The sequence below is a fragment of the Sus scrofa genome, chromosome 7 (assembly GCF_054392235.1).
Source record: "Sus scrofa isolate SSC_HxYL_T2T_F1_AM1 chromosome 7, Sscrofa_HxYL_maternal_Yorkshire_Landrace_v2.0, whole genome shotgun sequence".
Lineage (NCBI taxonomy): Eukaryota > Metazoa > Chordata > Mammalia > Artiodactyla > Suidae > Sus > Sus scrofa.
In genome coordinates, this window is record NC_139389.1 from 65,397,387 (window position 1) to 65,418,601 (window position 21,215).

At 36.8% G+C, this 21,215-nt stretch overlaps 1 protein-coding gene across 7 annotated transcripts in view; it reads right to left on the minus strand.

Annotated features, from left to right (window-relative positions):
• The window catches only part of SCAPER (S-phase cyclin A associated protein in the ER), a 428,719-nt gene that overhangs the window by 225,269 nt on the left and 182,235 nt on the right, over window positions 1-21,215 (minus strand). For all 7 annotated transcript variants that reach the window (XR_014810514.1, XM_021099014.2, XM_021099012.2 and 4 more), the window contains one exon: window positions 16,314-16,379. Coding sequence is in view for 6 of the 7 variants with exons in the window: in XM_021099014.2 (XP_020954673.1) it covers window positions 16,314-16,379 (66 nt within the window). In the remaining variant the exon portion in view is untranslated. The remainder of the gene's footprint in view (window positions 1-16,313; window positions 16,380-21,215) is intronic.

Below are 21,215 nucleotides of genomic sequence, written 5' to 3' on the forward strand. Positions count from 1 at the left end.
CCTTCCCCCTATATATCATTTTTGTGGGGTCTTACTTCCATTTTTATCCATGATAGATTCCATAAGCCATCATTACAATTAATTTCTTGTAAACACATGCTGTATTTCCTCTGTGTTGTTGTGTTCTTTACTCCTACAGCTAAACCCCAGCAATGGTAATTTATTTACTACTTGCATGCATTCATTTATTTAGCTGGATTAGTGAACAACTGCCAGCCTTTTCCATTTCTTATCCTGAGAAAAAGTCATACCATGCAAAAGACTGATACAACTACAGATTCAGAATCTTACCAGTAAGTTTGTCTAGTCTGCTCAATCTTCTGCAAACACTTGCTTCAAATATTGCCCGGTCTCCTCACGATTCCACCCTTTCCTTTCTCCCACTTGCTCACACAGTAAGATCTTACATGTCTTAGAGAAAATGTAAGTTATTGGAACAAGAAAATCCTCACTTTCTGCCACAAATTAATAAACATATCTACTTCACCCTATTTCTCCTATTTCAATCAAGGAAGACTGATTCCTCCCAGGTGGGGCTAATGTTGCCACACAGGCTCTGCATGCAAGAGGTCTTTCTGGATCTAAATCCCTCTCTTCCTGTTTCGGTGTCTTTCCAAATGTTCTCATTCATTCCTTCTGAAATGCTTCCCCCATCTCCATATGATATAGAAAATCCCTTAGTTCTTAGCTTGAACATTGCTTTCTCTATTTTGACTATTCCTTCAAATCACTTTTCACAAGTCTCTCCTATGCAGAGATTTACAGCAGAACTTTTGTTATTGATGGGAATCTTTCATATCTGTACTGTCTAACATGGTGGCTGCGAGCCAAATGTAGCTATCATGCACTTGAAATACAGTTAGTTTGACTGAGGAACTAAACTTTAAGTTTTATTTAATTCTAATAATTTAAATTTAAACAGCCATACGTGGCAAGAAGTTATACTGGACAGTGCAGAGGCACAGTACTTATTTCATGAGAGAGAGTTCTTATTGACTCGTTTACCATCTTACCCATGGCGCCTAATATGCTACCTCAACACAGGTAGACCCAATAGATATTTAATGATAAATGGACTAAGAAGAAATTTCTTCTTTATATTAATCTTAATAATATCCATAACTTCTATGTTACAAAATACTTTCATGCACCTTATCTTAGTCCTCTGAAAAACACTGTCCATTCCTGTTTGAAAAATGAAGACGCTAAGGTTCAGGTAAATTAGGTGACTTTCCCAAGGTCTCACAAGTGGTAAATGTTTTACTGGGACTAGAAACCTTTACCTTTCATCTTCAAATTTCATGCTCTGTCTCCATATCATATTAGTCAATTCAAATGAGGAAATTTTATTTGCAAATGAATACCCTAGAATATAATTACATCTAAAAATGTATTATGTAAAAAATTTAAACTTCTCGAAGAATACAAGAACAAATGCAGCTCAAAAAGGCACTGGTGAACTCCAGCTTAAATCTAAGCTATCCACTTAAAGTTTACTTTCATTAAAGTCAAAGAATGAATACAAATTCTAAAATCAGAAATACCTATGCTTAAATTCTGGCTCCAGCACAATACCACATAGCTAAACTCTTGGGAGATTATTTAACTACTCTCCATCTCAATTTCTTCAGCTTAAAAGTAGAGATTTCATATATATTTCCTTTCATAGCTTCTGAAGATTAGAGATAATCAATGTACCTAAAACCATTTACTAAAGCAGATGTTCAATAAATGATTACTATTTATTGACAGAAAGTCTCAATCTAACAAAAGGAAAAAGGGAATATAAAAATACAAAAATAGAGTAAGAGCAACACACTTCCTTTCCTTCTAATTCAATATGGGCTTGAGTCCCATCCGATTAAAGTTACTGACCTTATTATGTGGACGAATATTGGCAGCAACCTTCATTGTGTGATAGATAAGTAGCCACTTCAGCTTTTGGCTGAATAAAGCCTGCACACCATGTAACTAAATACCCAGCCATAGCAACGGATGCATATGAATCTAGCAGTATTCTTAGCAAGAATACTCACATTCCACTGTAAACCAGGGGTATTTAGGGAGGCACAAGAACCATTTTAATTCGCAGAATACAAGAGGCTTGTATTTCACTCTGAGGTAAATCAAATCTGGGATTCATATGAACCTACCCTTCACAGAAGAATGCCAAATCAAGGGGATGCTTTGGTAACCTGAGCTAAACCTCTGTTTTACTCCCTACCTCCACAGAAGTACCACAAATAATACAGCAGAACTCAAGCCGTGTAAGCTATATTTTCCCTACAGGGCAAGAACAGGAGCTATTTAGAGGGTGCAGCTCTTTTAAATAAAGAAATTATAATTGGAGTTACTTCTGACAGATTTTTTTTTTTTTTTTTTTTTTTTTTTTTTTTTTTTTTTGTCTTTTGTCTTTTGTTGTTGTTCCTATTTCTTGGGCCGCTCCCGTGGCATATGGAGGTTCCCAGGCTAGGGGTTGAATCGGAGCTGTAGCCACCGGCCTACGCCACAGCCACAGCAACGCGGGATCCGAGCCGTGTCTGCAACCTACACCACAGCTCACGGCAACGCCAGATCGTTAACCCACTGAGCAAGGGCAGGGACCGAACCCGCAATCTCATGGTTCCTAGTCGGATTCGTTAACCACTGTGCCACGACGGGAACTCCAGATATTTTTTCTAACATGCAAAGAAAACATGACGGTTTCATGACCCCTAGCTTAGAACATGTGAATTATGTCTCAGGTAAATGGCTTTGTGGAGAATGTTGTCAGGTGAGGTATTTTCTTCTCAAAATCCAAGCAAATTCTAACAACTCTAAGTTCAAGCCTGTCACTGATAAATGTGAAATGTAAGGGCTCCTCTGTAAGGAGTCCTACCTTTTATTAAAGTTTTGGGAGGTTTATTGGGATCATTGGAAAGATTTATAAAAGTGTAAGAAAGGAGACGGGGTCCACATTGTTCTTTAGTATGATGGACAGGAAGACATAAACATATTAACTTCTTTTTTTCTTTTACCTCCTCTATTTGAAAGGTACATAGTCAAAATTTAGGGCTATTGGTTCCCCCTGTATTTTTAAATAATATGTTTAAGCTTAAGCTAAATGTAAGAGCTTAAGAAATCTTCATATAAGATGAAAAAATTCAGTGTATATATATTGCTTCTGACATTGGACCACCTCTACTATTGCCTGCCAGCACCCTTTCTTGCGGGGGGTGTGTGTGGGGGGGAAACAACACATCTTCAGCTTTTAGGGAATTACTTGCCCTCATATTTACATGGGTATTCTAGATATGCTCAATGCTATCAGGGTGTTGCTGCTCCCAGGTCCTCATTCTTCATGGAAAGATCTAGAAAATGTGTGTATATTATTTTTTTAAATAAATGCAAAATATATAAATGATACAACATTATATATGTATATAATTATATACACACACAGTTGGCCTTTTAACAACAGGGGTTTGAACTGTGTAGGTCCATTTATACATAGTTTTTTTTCCACACTGTGTATGTACCGCAGGATGCATGGATGGTTGAATCTGTGAACACGGAACCTCAAAGGGGAAGGGCTGACTGTAAAAATTATAGGCAGATTTTTGACTGCTCAGAGGATCAGCACCCCAACCCCCAACCCCCATTATTCAAGGGTCACGTGTGTGTGTGTGTGTGTGTGTGTGTGTGTGTGTGTGTGTGTGTGTGTGCATATATCCCTAAACATTTACACTTGGTATTTATTTCTATTTATATATATTGGAAAATATGAGTTAAAACTGATACCTACAACTCCAATTCATCACCACAGGGTTTTTCCCTGGGTATATTTTTAGCTCTCTTCTCCAGCAGTGAACAACCTACCTTCCTTCACCCTTAGTGTATTTAATGTGAACAATCTCCCTACATGTAACATATCACCCATCCTTGTTTACATATATTACTATCTTCCTGCTTGGCCTCTGACTCCCCATTTGGGATTCTTCTGCCCTTCTCACCCTGCTTTGGTTTCACACCCTTTGCAAGGCTACCCTGACAGACTGTGACAGGATGATATTCAATGGATATGCTCTCTTCACTCTGCTCTGATTCCCCATGGTGCCAAACTCACATGGAAGCTCCTTGCCCTCTGCTTGGGCTCTGAACCTCTATACCTGGCCACCCCTCCTCAGCCTACTCAGGCTCTGACACCCACCACTGTGCCACTGCTGCATACCCCCAGCCAATGCAGACAGATGCTTGGTGCTCTCTCACCTAAGAGCTTTAGGACCGAATTTTTCTGGAAAGGGGAGAGGTAACTGGAAGAAGAGCCACTTTCATTTATTAGCTAGAATAATTTTCTTTATAAAAAGACAATTCTTTTCATCTATTTGGTTAACAATTTTGATCAGTTACAAAAATTATCCTCTTTGATTCTCAAACTGTCCTATTTTTTTCTAATAGTAAACTCTTCAAGTCAACTCCTGAGTCTTTTGACAAAATGCTAGCAGTCTTTGAGACTTTCCTTGCCATATAATATGACAGACCATTCAGATCTAGAATTAGACATTTTTCTAAGAAGTTCTTGCTTTTAGTGTGAAATGATATTTCAAGTCCCAGATTAGTGAGTACATGGGATGCTCACCGCTATACCATTGGTCATTGTTTCTAGGCCTCTTCAATCCACAGAGCTAGGAAAGAAGTGTGTGTGTGTGTATGTATATGTATGTATACACACAAATACTCAAAACAGTTTTTTATAGATAAAATACCTCATAAATTCCTATAATTCAAATTCAGTCCTGCAGGGGTTTTATCTCATCTCTACTGTATTTCCTATTATATCTCCTTTCATCCAGACCAAGAATTCTGGTAATCAGGAAGACAAGGGATGAAAGAATGCTATTCTTCATAATCTCCTTTACTTCATCCCATATTATATGCACACAGACTCAAAATAACATTATTAATAATATCACTAACATAATTAGAGAATAGCTAATTTTTTTACCATGTGTTTCCCCTATTCTCCCCAATCTTTTCCTTAAGCTATAAAAACACCTGAGATACAATTACATAGAATTCTTTCTCTTCTGGCCATCAGTTTGTCTTAGTTCTATAAGAAACCATGACTTTAATATTTATCCCTAGTCTTTACGTTGATGTCTAATAATTTTGATTGTTTAAAGTTCACTCTCCATCAGTCAGAATGGCCATCCTTAACAAGTCTACAAAGAACAAATGCTGGAGAGGGTACAGAGAAAAGAGTTCCCGTCTTCATAGTTAGTGGGAATGCAAAATGGTACAACCACTATGGAAAACAGTATGGGGGTTCCTCAGAAAACTAAATATAGAACTACCAAATGACCCAGCAATCCCACTCTTGGGCATATATCTGTACAAAACTGTAAATTGACAGAGGAATGGATTAAGAAGATGCAGTACATATACAAAATGGAATACTACTCAGCCATAAAAAAACAAAATAATGCCATTTGCAACAGCATGGATTCAACTAGAGAGTCTCATACTAAGTGAAGCAAATAAGAGAGAGAAAGACAAACACCATATGATATTACTTATAGGTGACATCTAAAATATGGCACAAACAAACCTGTCTACAAAGCAGAAACAGACTCACAGACATAAAGAGCAGATTTGTGGTTGCCATGGGGGAGGGGGAGGGAGTGGAATGGGCTGGGAGTTTGGGGTTCGTAGATGTAAACTATTACATTCAGAATGGATAAGCAAAGAGGCACTACTGTAACAGCACAGAGAACTATATCCAATCTTTTGAGATAGAGCATGATGGAAGATAATACAAGAAAAGGAATGTATGTATGTGTGTGTATATATATATATACATATATATATGGGGGTGCCACTATGCTGTACACTAGAAATTGACACAACACTGTAAACCAATTATACTCTAATAAAAATTAAATTAAATTACATCTTTGGATTAAGGGCCCACCCTACTCCAGTATGTCCTCATCTTAAAGTAATTACATCTGCCATAACCCTATTTCCAAACAAGGTCACATTCTGAGGTTCTGAGAAGGACATGAATTTTTTGGGGGGATGGGGGACATTATTAAACCCCAGCTGAACTGCATGGTGATAATAAGTAAGCTGAAATGTGTTCAGATTTTGAAATTCTCTACAGATAATGGTTGTAACTGGTGTAGACCACTCTCACTGTCCCTCCACACCCCTTGGTATGCCACTGTTAATATATCTTACTTATTTGAATAAAATACAGTAGTCTCCCTTTAAAAAAATAAATTTCACTCTCCATTAGTATTTAAGATCCTCAAGAAAGGAAAATGTGGCTCAAGTACTTTGTAACTGGTAAAACTGATTTGTGAGGGCATGAAATTATTGATAAGAAGAGTGAGAACAAGGCAGCAATTGTTCACATGAGCCCTTCCCAAGGAACCTATTTAAGAACGATGTTTAGGTGCTTTTCTCAAATTGGTTCTATGAACATTTCAGTAAAAGCCTGTTAGTTATTTGGGGGTTAATCCTTTCCTTACACCTGTTATGCCAGGTGCTGCTCTTTGCTTTCTTTCACACTGATATCATTACCATGAAGGTCTTGTGGTTGTTTGTTCCTATCCACTTGTATTTCAGATTGCATGTAGATATCTGGCAATGTGGTTATACTGTAAATATTGTCATGAGTTTTTTACTTTATCAGTTATCTGGTTTTTTAATGTTAAAATTTGGAGATATTGAAACATTATGCTTCTACTGCTATTGCGTTTTTTTTTTTTTTCTCCTAACCTACAATTAAAAAAAAAAAAATCCTGGTTGCCCTGTGGCCAACAGAATGTAGCAAGCAAGGACAGAAGCAGTGTAGATGTAACTAGGAGGCTGCTACAATAATCTAGATGAGAGACAGTGGTAGGTTAGACTAGACTAGTTACTATGAAGATAAGGAAGAGTGGTCAGATTCTGAACATACTTATTTTATTTGTTTATTTATTTATTTTTGTCTTTTTAGGGCTGTACCCACAGTATATGGAGATTCCCAGGCTAGGGATCAATCTAATGCCACAGCCACACCCACACCAGATCTGAGCCGCATCTGTGACCTACACCACAGCGCACAGCAATACCGGATCTCCAACCCACTGAGAGAGGCCAGGCTTCGAACCTGCATCCTCATGGATACTAGGCAGGTTCATTTCCACTGAACCACAATGGGAACTCCCTGAATACATTTTAAAGACAGAGCCAACAGAATTTTTTTTGATGGACTGAATGTGGAGTGTGAGAAAAAGGATGACTCTAAAGATTTCAGATGACTCAGTTTAAGGATGGACTTCCCATTTCATAAGATAAGCAAAAACATAAGAGGTAAGGTTTAGGAGCAAATTTCAGGAGTTTTGAACATTTTGCACATGTTCACTTAAGGAGTCCAAGTGAACAGAGAGACATCCAAGTGAAAATGCTAAATAGGAAGCTGGAGTTCTGGGGACAGGTCTGAATTGGAGATAAAAGTTTAAAATTCATCTGGTTACTAGCTGTTTAGAGTCAAGAAACTAAATGAGATTACCATGGGAGTAATTCTCTATTTGAACTCTCAGGACAAAGGCATGCTAATGTTAGAAGTGAAGGAGACAAGACAAAAGATACTGAAAAAGAGTAGCTATCCACGAAGAGAATATAGAGAAAGTTGTGTAGTAGTGTGTTACATTAAAAGCTCCCTTGAATTCTATCTTGTTAGTCATGACTCACATACTCTCCCATACAGTGAATATGGACTTGGAAAAATGTCTTGCTTTGGCCAATGGGCATAAGAAAATATGACACAAGCAGAGGCTTGATAAGGCTTGATATCCTCTATAAACATAGATGCAAAACCCAATAAAGCAATCAAAACTAATTCAACAGTATATTAAAAAAATTATACACCATGCCCAAATGATTGTCTTTCTTGAGGCTGACCCAGGCATCCTTACACAGCAGTCAGAGGAGAGCAAGAAAGCAAGCTTGTGAGAAGCCTCAAGACTTCTAAGGCCAAGGCTCAGAAGTCATATATTGCTTCTGCAGTAGACTGTGGGTCAGAACAAGTCAAACGCCCGGAACAAGTAGTTCAAGAGTAAGGGAAATAGAGTCCATCCCTGGGCGGAGAAGTGGTACAATTACATTGCAAAGGGGCATGCCTCAAGGAATGGCTCAACAAATTCTGGCCATCTCTGCAAACACTATACCAATACCTACATTAAACTGCCTAAAATGTTGGGTATACTTCTAGATTGTTTTATAAAAAAATCTCTTCCATTAATTTGTATTACTATTTACATGCTAATATAAAACTATTTTAACTATATACCTATTAGCTGAATCCTACCTCATTCTCCTTTAAAAACTTTTTCCTAGAAAGGTTCATTTATTTTTCCATGTTCTTTAAAATGACTCTACCTTTATTTTTTAAGAAGATTGTTATTTGACTGGAATTGCATTGTACTTGTAGGAGAATTTACTATACGGTATCTTCAATCCAAAGGTATAATTTGACTTTCCATTTACACAAGTCATCTTTATATCTCTCTTGTTAGCATTTAAAGGTGTATTTTTATAGTCTTCATAATTATTGTTGAGTTTATTCTTAAAAGGTTACTTTTTTTGCTATTGTAAATGATATTTATATTTTCTGATAATCAGAAAGAAAAGCTATCAATTTTTGCATCCTGGATATGTTGTTGCATAATCCCAGGTAAGTTACTTACCCTCTTTAGGGCATAGTTTCCTAATGAAATTGATTGCGTTGATGTGAGTAATAAATGAGTCAACACATGTAAAGAGCCTGGCATAAAGACTCAATAAACATTACCTATTAATATTGTCACACTAATTTGCTAACCAGCCATCTTATTGAATTGATTCTTGTTTTTCCTAGTTTTTCTATTGATTCTTTGGGTTGTCCATATACACAGTATCATAATAATCTTGACATAATCTTAATTTTATTAACTTCTTTGCTATTTTTTCTTTTAAAATGGCAATGGCTAATAGATCCAGAATAATGATAAATAAAAGTAATAATCTGATGGTCTTATATCTGACAGGCAAGAATATTTCTTCTTTTCACTACTGAGTATAATATTGGCTGTGGGTTTGTCATATATGACCTTTATTATGGTGAGGCATGTTCCCTTACAAATGACTCGATCAAAAACTGAGCAGAAGATCTAAATAGACATTTATCCAAAGAAGACAGATGGCAAACAGGCACATGAAAAAATGCTCAGTATCACTAATTATTAGAGCAAGGCAATTCAAAACTATAACGACATCATACCAGTAAGAATGGCCATTATTAAAAAGTCTACCAAGGGAGTTCCGTCATGGCTCAGTGGTTAATGAATCCAACTAGGAACCATGAGGTTGCAGATTCGATCCCTGGCCTCACTCAGTGGGTTAAGGATCCGGCGTTGCTGTGAGCTGTGGTGTAGGTTGCAGATGCAGCTCGGATCCCGTGTTGCTGTGGCTGTGGCATAGGATGGCGGCTACAGCTCCGATTAGACCCCCTAGCCTGGGAACTTGCATATGCTGCGGGCGCAGCCCTGGAAAAGGCAAAAAGACTGACTAAATAAATTAATTAATTAATAAAAAGTCTACCAATAATAAATGCTAGAGAGGGTGTGGAGAAAAAGGAATCTGCCTACACTGTTGAGGGGAATATAAATTGGTACAGCCACTATGGAGGACTGTATAGAGGTTCCTTAAAGACTGCAAATAGAGCTACCATGTGATCCTGAATTCCTACTCCTGAGCATGTATCTGGAGAAAACTAATTCAAAAAGATACACGCACCCCAATGTTCACTACAGCCTTATTTACAATAGCCAAGACAAGGAAGCAATTTATTTATATATTTATTTAATTATTTTTAATAATTTTTTTTATTTTCCCACTGTACAGCAAGGGGGTCAGGTTATCCTTACATGTATACATTACATTTACACTTTTCCCCCACCCTTTCTGCTCTTGCAACATGAGTATCTAGACAAAGTTCTCAATGCTATTCAGCAGGATCTCCTTGTAAATCTATTCTAAGTTGTGTCTGATAAGCCCAAGCTCCCAATCCCTCCCACTCCCTCCCCCTCCCATCGGGCAGCCACAAGTCTCTTCTCCAAGTCCATGATTTTCTTTTCTGAGGAAAGGTTCATTTGTGCTGGATATTAGATTCCAGTTATAAGTGATATCATATGGTATTTGTCTTTGTCTTTCTGGCTCATTTCACTCAGGATGAGATTCTCTAGTTCCATCCATGTTGCTGCAAATGGCATGATGTCATTCTTTTTTATGGCTGAGTAGTATTCCATTGTGTATATATACCACTTCTTCTGAATCCAATCATCTGTCGATGGACATTTGGGTTGTTTCCATGTCCTGGCTATTGTGAATAGTGCGGCAATGAACATGAGGGTGCATGTGTCTCTTTTAAGTAGAGTTTGTCCGGATAGATGCCCAAGAGTGGGATTGCGGGATCATATGGAAGTTCTATGTATAGATTTCTAAGGTATCTCCAAACTGTTCTCCATAGTGGCTGTACCAGTTTACATTCCCACCAACAGTGGCAGGAGGGTTCCCTTTGCTCCACAGCCCCTCCAGCACTTGTTATTTGTGGATTTATTAATGATGGCCATTCTGACTGGTGTGAGGTGATATCTCATGGTAGTTTTGATTTGCCTTTCTCTTATAATCAGCGATGTTGAGCATTTTTTCATGTGTTTGCTGGCCATCTGTATATCTTCCTTGGAGAAATGTCTATTCAGGTCTTTTGCCCATTTTTCCATTGATTGATTGGCTTTTTTGCTGTTGGGTTGTATAAGTTGTTTATATATTCTAGAGATTAAGCCCTTGTCAGTTGCATCATTTGAAACTGTTTTCTCCCATTCTGTAAGTTGTCTTTTTGTTTTCTTTTGGGTTTCCTTTGCTGTGCAAAAGCTTTTCAGTTTGATGAGGTCCCGTGGGTTTATTTTTGCTCTAATTTCTATTGCTTTGGGAGACTGACCTGAGAAAATATTCATGATGTTGATGTCAGAGAGTGTTTTGCCTATGTTTTCTTCTGGGAGTTTGATGGTGTCCTGTCGTATATTTAAGTCTTTCAGCCATTTGGAGTTTATTTTGGTGCATGGTGTGAGGGTGTGTTCCAGTTTCATTGCTTTGCATGCAGCTGTCCAGGTTTCCCAGCAATGCTTGCTGAATAGACTTTCCTTTTCCCATTTTATGTTCTTGCCTCCCTTGTCAAAGATGAATTGACCATAGGTGTCAGGGTTTATTTCCGGGTTCTCTATTCTGTTCCATTGGTCTGTCTGTCTGTTTTGACACCAGTACCACACTGTTTTGATGACTGTGGCTTTGTAGTATTTCTTGAAGTCTGGGAGAGTTATGCCTCCTGCTTGGTTTTTGTTTCTCAGGATTGCTTTGGCGATTCTGGGTCTTTTGTGGTTCCATATAAATGTTTGGATTGATTGTTCTACTTCTGTGAAAAATGTCATGGGTAATTTGATTGGGATTGCATTGAATCTGTAGATTGCTTTGGGTAGTATGGCCATTTTTACAATATTGATTTTCCCAATCCAGGAACATGGAATATCTTTTCATTTCTTTACATCTTCTTTGATTTCTTTGATTAAAGTTTTATAGTTCTCGGCATATAGGTCCTTTACCTCTTTGGTCAGGTGTATTCCGAGGTATTTGATTTTGTGAGGTGCAATTTTAAAAGGTATCGTATTTTTGTATTCCTTTTCTAATGTTTCATTGCTGGTGTACAGAAATGCAACTGACTTCTGAATGTTAATCTTATATCCTGCTACTTTGCTGAATTTATTAGTCAGTTCAAGTAGTTTTGGGGTTGAGTCCTTAGGGTTTTCTATGGAGAGTATCATGTCATCTGCATACAGTGACAGTTTGATCTCTTCTCTTCCTATACGGATGCCTTTTATTTCTTTTGTCTGTCTAATCGCTGTGGCTAGGACTTCCAAAACGATGTTGAAGAGCAGTGGTGAGAGTGGGCATCCCTGTCTTGTTCCAGATTTGAGTGAGAAGGCTTTCAGTTTTTCCCCATTGAGGATTATATTTGCTGTGGGTTTCTCATAAATGGCTTTGATGATATTCAGGAATGTTCCCTCTATACCCACTTTGGCGAGGGTCTTGATCATGAATGGATGTTGAACTTTGTCAAATGCTTTTTCTGCGTCTATTGAGATGATCATATGATTTTTTACTTTTCTTTTGTCAATGTGTATGATGGTGATTGATTTGCGTATGTTGAACCATCCTTGTGAACCTGGGATGAACCCAACCTGGTCATGGTGTATAATTTTTTTGGTATGTTGTTGGATTCGGTTGGCTAAGATTTTGTTGAGAATTTTTGCATCTATATTCATCAATGATATTGGGCAATAGTTTCCTTTTTTGGTGGTCTCTCTGTCTGGTTTTGGAATGAGGGTGATGGTGGCATCATAGAATGTCTTTGGGAGTATTCCTTCTTCTTCAACCTTTTGAAAGAGTTTAAGGAGGATGGGCACCAATTCCTCTTTACATGTTTGATAAAATTCACCTGTGAAGCCATCTGGTCCTGGAGTTTTATTTGTAGGGAGTGATTTTATGACCTCTTCAATTTCATTTCTAGTGATCGGTCTATTCAGTTGGTCTGTTTCTGCTTGATTCAGTTTTGGCAGGCTGTAAGATTCTAGAAAAGTGTCCATTTCTTCCAGATTGTCAAACTTGTTGCCGTATAGTTGTTCATAGTATTCTCTTATGGTTTTTTGTATTTCTGCTGTATCCGTTGTGATTTCTCCTTTTTCATTTATAATTTTGGTTATTTGGGTTCTTTCTCTCCTCTTTTTAGTGAGTCTGGCCAGGGGTTTGTCAATTTTGTTCACCTTTTCAAAGAACCAGCTCTTGGTTTTATTAATTTTCTCTATTGTTTTTTGAGTCTCTATTTTATTGATTTCTTCTTTGATCTTTATAATTTCCTTCCTTCTGCTGACTTTAGGACTTTTTTGTTCTTCTTTTTCTAATTCATTTAGGTGGAGGGTTAAGTTGTCAATTTGGGATCTTTCTTCTTTTTTGAGAAAGGCCTGTATTGCTATAAATTTCCCTCTGAGCACTGCTTTCGCAGCATCCCATAGGTTTTGAGAGGTTGTGTCTTCATTATCATTTGTTTCAAGGTAGTTTTTAATTTCCTTCTTGATTTCCTCATTGACCCATTGGATTTTTAGTAGCGTGTTGTTTAGTCTCCATGTAGTAGGTTTTTTTCTCTTTCCTTTTCCCATGGTTGATTTCTAATTTCATGGCATTGTGGTCAGAGAAGATACTTGAGATAATTTCTATGCTCCTAAATTTATTGAGATTCACTTTGTGTCCCAATATGTGGTCGATTCTTGAGAATGTTCCATGAGCATTTGAGAAGAATGTGTATTCTGCTTTTTTTGGATGTAGTGTCCTGAAGATATCAATGAAGTCTAACTTTTCTATTGTTTCCTTTAGGATCTCTGTTGCTTTATTGGTTTTCTGTCTAGAGGATCTGTCCATTGATGTGAGGGGGGTATTAAAGTCTCCTACTATGATTGTATTCTCATCAATATCTCCCTTTATGTCTGTTAATATTTGTTGTATGTGTCTGGGTGCTCCTGTATTTCGGGCATATATGTTGACGATAGTAACATCCTCTCCTTGGATGGATCCCTTAATCATTAAGTAGTGTCCTTCTTTGTCTTTCTTTATGTCTTTTGTTTTAAAGTCTATTTTGTCTGATATGAGCGTTGCGACTCCTGCTTTTCTGTCATGTCTGTTGGCGTGAAATATTCCCCCCCCCCTTTCACTTTCAATCTATATGTATCTTTTGTCCTAAGGTGAGTTTCTTGTAGACAGCATATTGAAAGTTTTTGCCTTTTTATCCACTCAGCCACTCTGTGTCTTTTGATTGGGGCATTCAGCCCATTGACATTTAAGGTGATAATTGATAGATGATTATTTATTGCCATTTTGAAGCTGGTGTTCCAGTTGATTCTGTGGTTCTCCATTCTTCCTTTCTTTTTTTTTTTTTTTTTTTTTTTTTTTTTGGTTGGATGGTCTCCTGTTATTATCTGCTTGAGTGTATTTTTTTTTCATTTTTTGCAAATGCAATATTTGGTTTTGGCTTTGGTTGCCCTGTTTTCTAAGTATGCTAACCCTTCCCATAATTGTGTGTTTTAGCCTGATGGTCCTGTAAGTTCAAACACTTCATTACTATATTAAAATTAAGAAGAGAAACATACAAACAAACAAACAAAAAGGGTTATTTACTTCCTAACATCCCTTGCCCACATTTTATGGTTTTGATGACTCTTTTTTATTTTTTTCTTTTTAATTTTATTTTGTTTGAAGCATGTTCATGATTAAATCTGTATGCTGGCTTATTTGAGTGACTGCTCTCTGATTGCAGTTTCCTCAGTCCTAGTTCTTCCTCTTCTTCTTCTTTTTTTTTTCTTTTCTTTTTTCTTCCCTTTCCTTCCTTTCTTTTTAGTTTAGAGAAGCCCTTTCAATATTTCCTTTAACCTGGGTTTTGTGTTGCTGTATTCTTTAAGTTTTTGTTTGTTGGGAAAAATTTTTATTTCCCCTTCTATTTTAAATGATATTCTTGCTGGATAGAGTATTCTGGGTTGCATATTTTTTCCTTTGAGCACTTTAAATATCTCTTGCCATTCCCTCCTGGCCTGTAGTGTTTCTGTAGAGAAATCAGCTGATATTCTTATGGGGGTTCCCTTGTAGGTAACATTCTGTTTTTTTCTTGCTGCCTTTAGGATCCTCTCTTTATCACTAACTTTTGCCATTTTTATTATGATGTGTCTTGGTGTGGGTCTGTTTGGGTTCAGTTTGTTTGGGGCCCTCTGTGCTTCTTGTATCTTGAACCCAGTATCCTTTAGATTTGGGAAGTTTCCATCGATAATTTCTTCAAATATATTTTCCATCCCCTTATCTTTTTCTACTCCTTCTGGAATTCCTATTATGCGTAGATTGGCCCGCTTTATATTATCCCATAGGTCTCTTATATTGCTTTCCAGTTTTTTGTATGGAAGCAATTTAAATGCACATCAACAGATGAATGGATAAAGATGTGGTAATGACAGAATATTACTCAGCAACAAAAAAGAATGAAATAATGAAATTTGCAGCAATATGGATATACCTAGAGATTATTATACTAACTGAAGTCAGACAAAGGAAGACAAATGTATCACTTATATATGGCATCTAAAAAATTGATATAAATGAACTTATTAACAAAACAGAAACAGATTCACAGATATAGAAAACAAACTTAAAGTTACCAAAGGGGAAAGGGAAGAGGGATAAATTTGGAACTTGACATTAACAGATACGGACCACATATAAAATAGTAAGAGCCTACTGTATGGCACAGGGAACTATATTCAGTATTTTCCAATGACCTACAAGGGAACCAAATCTAAAAAAGAATAAATATATAGACATATATACATAAACACACACGCATATGTGTATCTATATAAAACTGAATCACTGTTGTACACCTGAATCTAACACATTTTCAGTTAACTGTACGTCAATAAAAAAAGGTTAAAAAATAAATAAAATACAACTTCAAGTGCTAAAATGTAATCATATATACAATAAATAAAAAACATTTAAACAGTTTTTAAAAAGGTTCTAAGCTCCAGATTTATACTGCCTTTCACTAAGACTATACCAGTATGCACTCCTATCAGCAGTGCTCTGTAGGCACTTTTCTCACTGGCTCTTATGGGGTCTACTTGAGAGAAGCAAAATGATGATGTATTTCTTTACTTACATATTACACTTAGTAGTTACACTTATACTCAGTGGTGGAATCAAAATCCTCATCTGCCAAGTGCCCTCACAACAAGGTTGTGCCGGTCTTGAATACCATCTCCTCAGAGAAAGAACCAGCATAACCTTGCCAGGAACTGTTCTGTTAGAACAGGGTTCCTCTACCTCAGCACTATTATTGTTTTGGATGAGATAATATTTTGCTGTGGAGGGCTGTCTTTTAAACTGAAGAATGTTAACAGTATCCCTGGCCTCTACACACTTGGTGGCAGCAGCACCACTTCCCCAAGTTTTGATAACCAAAATATCATATATCCCCAGACACGAACAAATGTCCTCTGACAAAATCAACCCAAGGTGGATATGACTGTGTTAGGAGAATAAAATTCTAAGCATCATATACGAGTCCATGACCACAGGCATACAATGATGGTTTAGATAAATTTTTGCTATAGGCAGAGTCTGAAGAGACAAAGAACTAAAATGTAGGATTAAATACTCACTTTGCTTTATAGGGTGAATCCGAGCCAGAATTTTTTGTTTCCATTAAACTTTCATATTCCTTGGCCCTGGAAAGAAAAGAGTTTTACCACTGTTAGTTACTTCGCATCTAATTTTTATAACAAACTAAAACTTTGTGTTTTTCCTCTCCCAGTATTAGGAACATTACCACACTAATTTTAACACTTCGATTGCTAGACTGTTTCTTTAAAATGCTATAAATGCTACCAAAAAAGACTGAAAAATACCTATTTCCTCACAGAATAGAAAAGAGAGTCATAAAAACATGTCTGAATTTACAGACATGGTACAGAACAGTGCTTATTTTTCAGAATGATTAAAAGCTGGGTAATTAAAACTGAAAGCATATTAAGTTTCTACAAGTTGGATGAGGTGGCTGATTATCTATGTACCTCAAGAGATATAATATACAAAATTAAATAAAGGTAAAAAGAGTCATTTAACTCCAGAAATAATTTTGTTTGGGGCTGCACCTGCAGCATATGGAAGTTCTCAGGCTATGGGTCAAATCGGAGCTGCAGCTGCCAGCCTGCACCACAGCCACAACAATGCTGACTCCAAGCCATGTCTATGACCTATACCACAGGTCATGATAATGCCAGATCCTTAACCCACTGAGTGAAGCCAGGGATGGAACCTGCATCCTCATGGATACTACTTGACTCTTAACCTGCTGAGCCACAATGGGAACACCAAAAAATAATTTTAAGTCAGCAGAAATGATCTGATCACACACTCAAAATACTTGTTTTCTTTTGCTCTTGTTATTTATACTGACTAAATACCAAAAGTACGCAAAAATCTGAGATAACACTTCTCTGTTATTGTCCAAGTATGCTCCAGTTTGCCTTTACCAGTAAGTAACAGCCATCAACAGGTCACCAATCTAAGCAGATGTCACTATAACAGTCCATTAAGGATGACCTTACAAATGTTTTATTAGGTCAGTCTCCCAAGGCAATAGAAATATAAATTAAAATAAACAAATGGGACCTAATCAAATTTATAAGCTTCTGCATAGCAAGAGAAACCATTCTTTAAAAAAGACACCCTATGGAAAGGGAGAAAATAGTTGCAAATGATGCCAACCAACAAGGGTTTACTCTCCAAAATATACAAGAAACTTATAAGACTCAACAACATAAAAACAAATAACCCAACTGAAAAATGGGCAGAAGACTTATCTACAAAGAAGGCACAGGGATGGCCAGAAGGCATATGAAGAGATGCTCAGCATCACTATTAGAGAAATGCAAATGAAAACTACGAGGTACCATCTCACGATGGACAGAATGGCCATAAGTCTACCAATAACAAATTCTGGAGAGGTTGCAGAGAAAAGGGAATCCTCCTACACTGTTGGTGGGGATGTAAATTGGTATAGTCACTACAGAAACTATTCCTCAGAAAACTAAAAATAGAATTACCATATAATCCAGCAATCCCACTTCTGGATATATATAGGGGAAAAAAAGTATAAAACAAAAAGATAACACTCATCCATATGTTCACTGCACCACTATTCACCATAGCCAAGACATGGAACAAAGTCAATGTCCATCAACAGACGAATGGATTAAGAAGATGAGAAGATGTAGTATGTTTGTACACACACACACACACACACACACACACTGGAATACTACTCAGCCATAAAAAAGAATGAAATAATGCCATTTTTAGCAACATGGATGCAACAAGAGGTTATCATACTAAGCGAAGTTAAGTCAGAAAGAGAAAGACAAATATCATATGGTATCACTTATAAGTCATCCAAAATGTGGCACCAATGAACCAAGTTATAAAACAGAAACAGACTCACAGACATAGAGGACAGACTTGTGGTTGCCAAGAGGGGAGGAGGGGTTGAAATAGACTGGGAGTTTGGGGTTAGCAGGTACAAACTACTACTTTTAGAATGACAAACAGCAAGGACCTACTGTAGAACACCAGGAACTATAAACATTCTCCTGGGACAGATCATGGAAAAGAATATAAAAAAGAATGTATATATATGTATAACTGACTCATTTGCTATACAGCAGAAATTCTGTCAACACTGTAAATCAACTATACTTCAATTTTTTTTAAAAAAGGAAATAAGGTAGTCAAAAAGAATAAAAACATAAAATACATAAAATGAGAAAAAAACAAAACTTAATTTGCCAATTTCCCTTTTTGGAGGCTAATTTAAATTCTAACCATTCACCCAAAGAATTCTAGTCTCAAAGTATTAGTCCACTGGCCCATTAATTAGTCACAATGTACACCAATGCAGCAATGACAAGTGAAAAAATAAAAACTGCCTCATAAAACATCTGAAAGATGCAAATTTCAATAAGCCAAGTGATAAAAAAGTAATCTAGAAGTTCCTATTGTGGCTTAACAGATTAAGAACCGGACACATGAGAATGTGGGTTCAATCCCTGGCCTTGCTCTGTGGGCTAAGGATCCAGCGTTGCTATGGCTGTGGTGTAGGCTGGCAGCTACAGCTCTGATTCAATCCCTACCCCAGGAACTTTATGTTGATATGTTTGCACATGCGGCCCTAAAAACAAAACAAAACAAAACAAAGCAAAACAAACAAACAAACAAACAAACAAACAAAAACAGGGGAAAAAAAGCAGAAAAATGCAATCTAGCACAGGTTATACTTGGAAATGAAGAAATAATTAGAATTAAACATAAATTATGTACTGTGTCAACCTGTATACGCTCATTGCTATCAGCCAAAATATTAAGGTATATCAAAAAGGGGGAAAGACCACTTTTCAAACTGCCAGTAATTGTGACCCCATATGAAAGGTAGAAAAAGTAACAATTATGCATGGTTGAATATGTTCCAAGCATTGTGCCAGGAACACTGTCTCATAAGGTCCTAAAAACTCAATATGCTATTGTATTCATTTTATAAATAAGAAATTGAGGCTTGGGGATAATATGTCTGTTATATCAAAACATATTTGTCTGGGGCTTCAAGTGGAAAGTATTGAATACATTCTTCTATTCATGCACACCTAACTAGAAAATTACTATCCAAAAGAATCCTAACTTTACCTGAAATGATAGTTAACCACATTAACTTGAATCCTGTCTTGATTTCACTTTAGAAATAAATACCTATCTCTAGAATCCCTACTCTGTATAAACTAGATGACTATGGAGGATAATAAGCTTTATATACATAGCATGGATGGGGTACACACATAGCAGGAATATTCAAAGTATTTATTCTCTACAAGGAAGAGGAATATAAAGCATTAAAATATACATAATTTAATAAAGCTAAGTAAGTGACAGATGAGTACTGATACAAATGCTCATTTCCACCTAAGATGCTAAGGGAAGTTTCCTCAATGAAATGTAATGAAAGACAGTGTCTGAATACATGAAAAAAAATGCCATTAATAGGACAAAAAAGTGAAAATATAATGCTATAAATGCAGGGCAACACAAGTCACGCTTAGGAAACAACATTCAGATCCCTTTTGCTGGAATGAAAGATTAAAATATGGGAATAGTGAGAGATAAATCTGAAAAGAATTCTCTAAGGTACTTTATTACAATTAAATTCTGGTTATCTATTTTTTAAATACTGACCCATTTTACTAAGAATTTAAATTGTACTATATACTGCCTTCCCACTTTTAGTCTCCTTGTCATCTTGCTTCTACTCTTTATCATCTGTAAGAATGGCTCTTGACACACTATGTATCCAGCAACATAGGCTGATAATTATTGTTTTGTGCAGTTCTCTTTCAAATAAAATAAAACAATCCAAAAATTTATATGGAACCATAAAAGACCCAGAATTGCCAAAGCAATCCTGAGGAATGAAAACCAAGCAGGAGACATAACTCTCCCAAACTTCAGGCAATATTACAAAGCCACAGTCATCAAGACAGTGTGGTACTGGTACCGAAACAGACAGACCAATGGAACAGAATAGAGAACCCAGAAATAAACCCAGACACCTATGGTCAATTAATCTTCGACAAAGGGGGCAAGAATATAAAGTGGAAAAAAGACAGTCTTTTCAGCAAGTATTGCTGGGAAACCTGGACAGCTGAATGCAAATCAATGAAACTAAAGCACACCCTCACAGCATCCACGAAAATAGAAATGGCTGAAAGACTTAAATATAAGACAAAACACTATCAGACTCCAGGAAGAGAACATATGCAAAACATTCTCTGACAACAACCTTATGAATATTTTCTCAGGTCAGTCTCCCAAAGTAAATCTCTTAGAAATAAAAGAAAAATAAACCAATAGGACCTAATCAAACTGACAAGCTTCTGCACAGCAAAGGAAACCCAAAAGAAAACAAAAAGACAACTTACAGAATGGGAGAAAACAGTTTCAAATGATGCAACCAACAAGGGCTTAATCTCTAGAATATATAAGCAACTTATACAACCCAACAGCAAAAAAGCCAATGACCCAATGGAAAAATGGGCAAAAGACCTGAATAGACATTTTCCCAAGGAAGATATACAGATGGCCAACAAACACATGAAAAAATGCACAGCATCACTGATTATTAGAGAAATCAAATCAAAACTACCACGAGATACCACTTCACACCAGTCAGAATAGCCATCATTAATAAGTCGACAAATAACAAATGCTAGAGGGGGTGTGGAGGACAGGGAACCCTCCTGCACTGTTGGTGGGAATGTAAGCTGGTACAACCACTATGGAGAACAGTATAGAGGTACCTTAGAAATCTATACATAGAACCACCATATGACCCAGCAATCCCACTTGTGGGCACATATCCAGAGAAAACTTTCCTTTAAAAAGACACATGCACCCGCACCCTCAATCAATACAATTTTCATTTCCTTTTCTTGTCTTAGTGCATTAGCTAGGACTTCTAC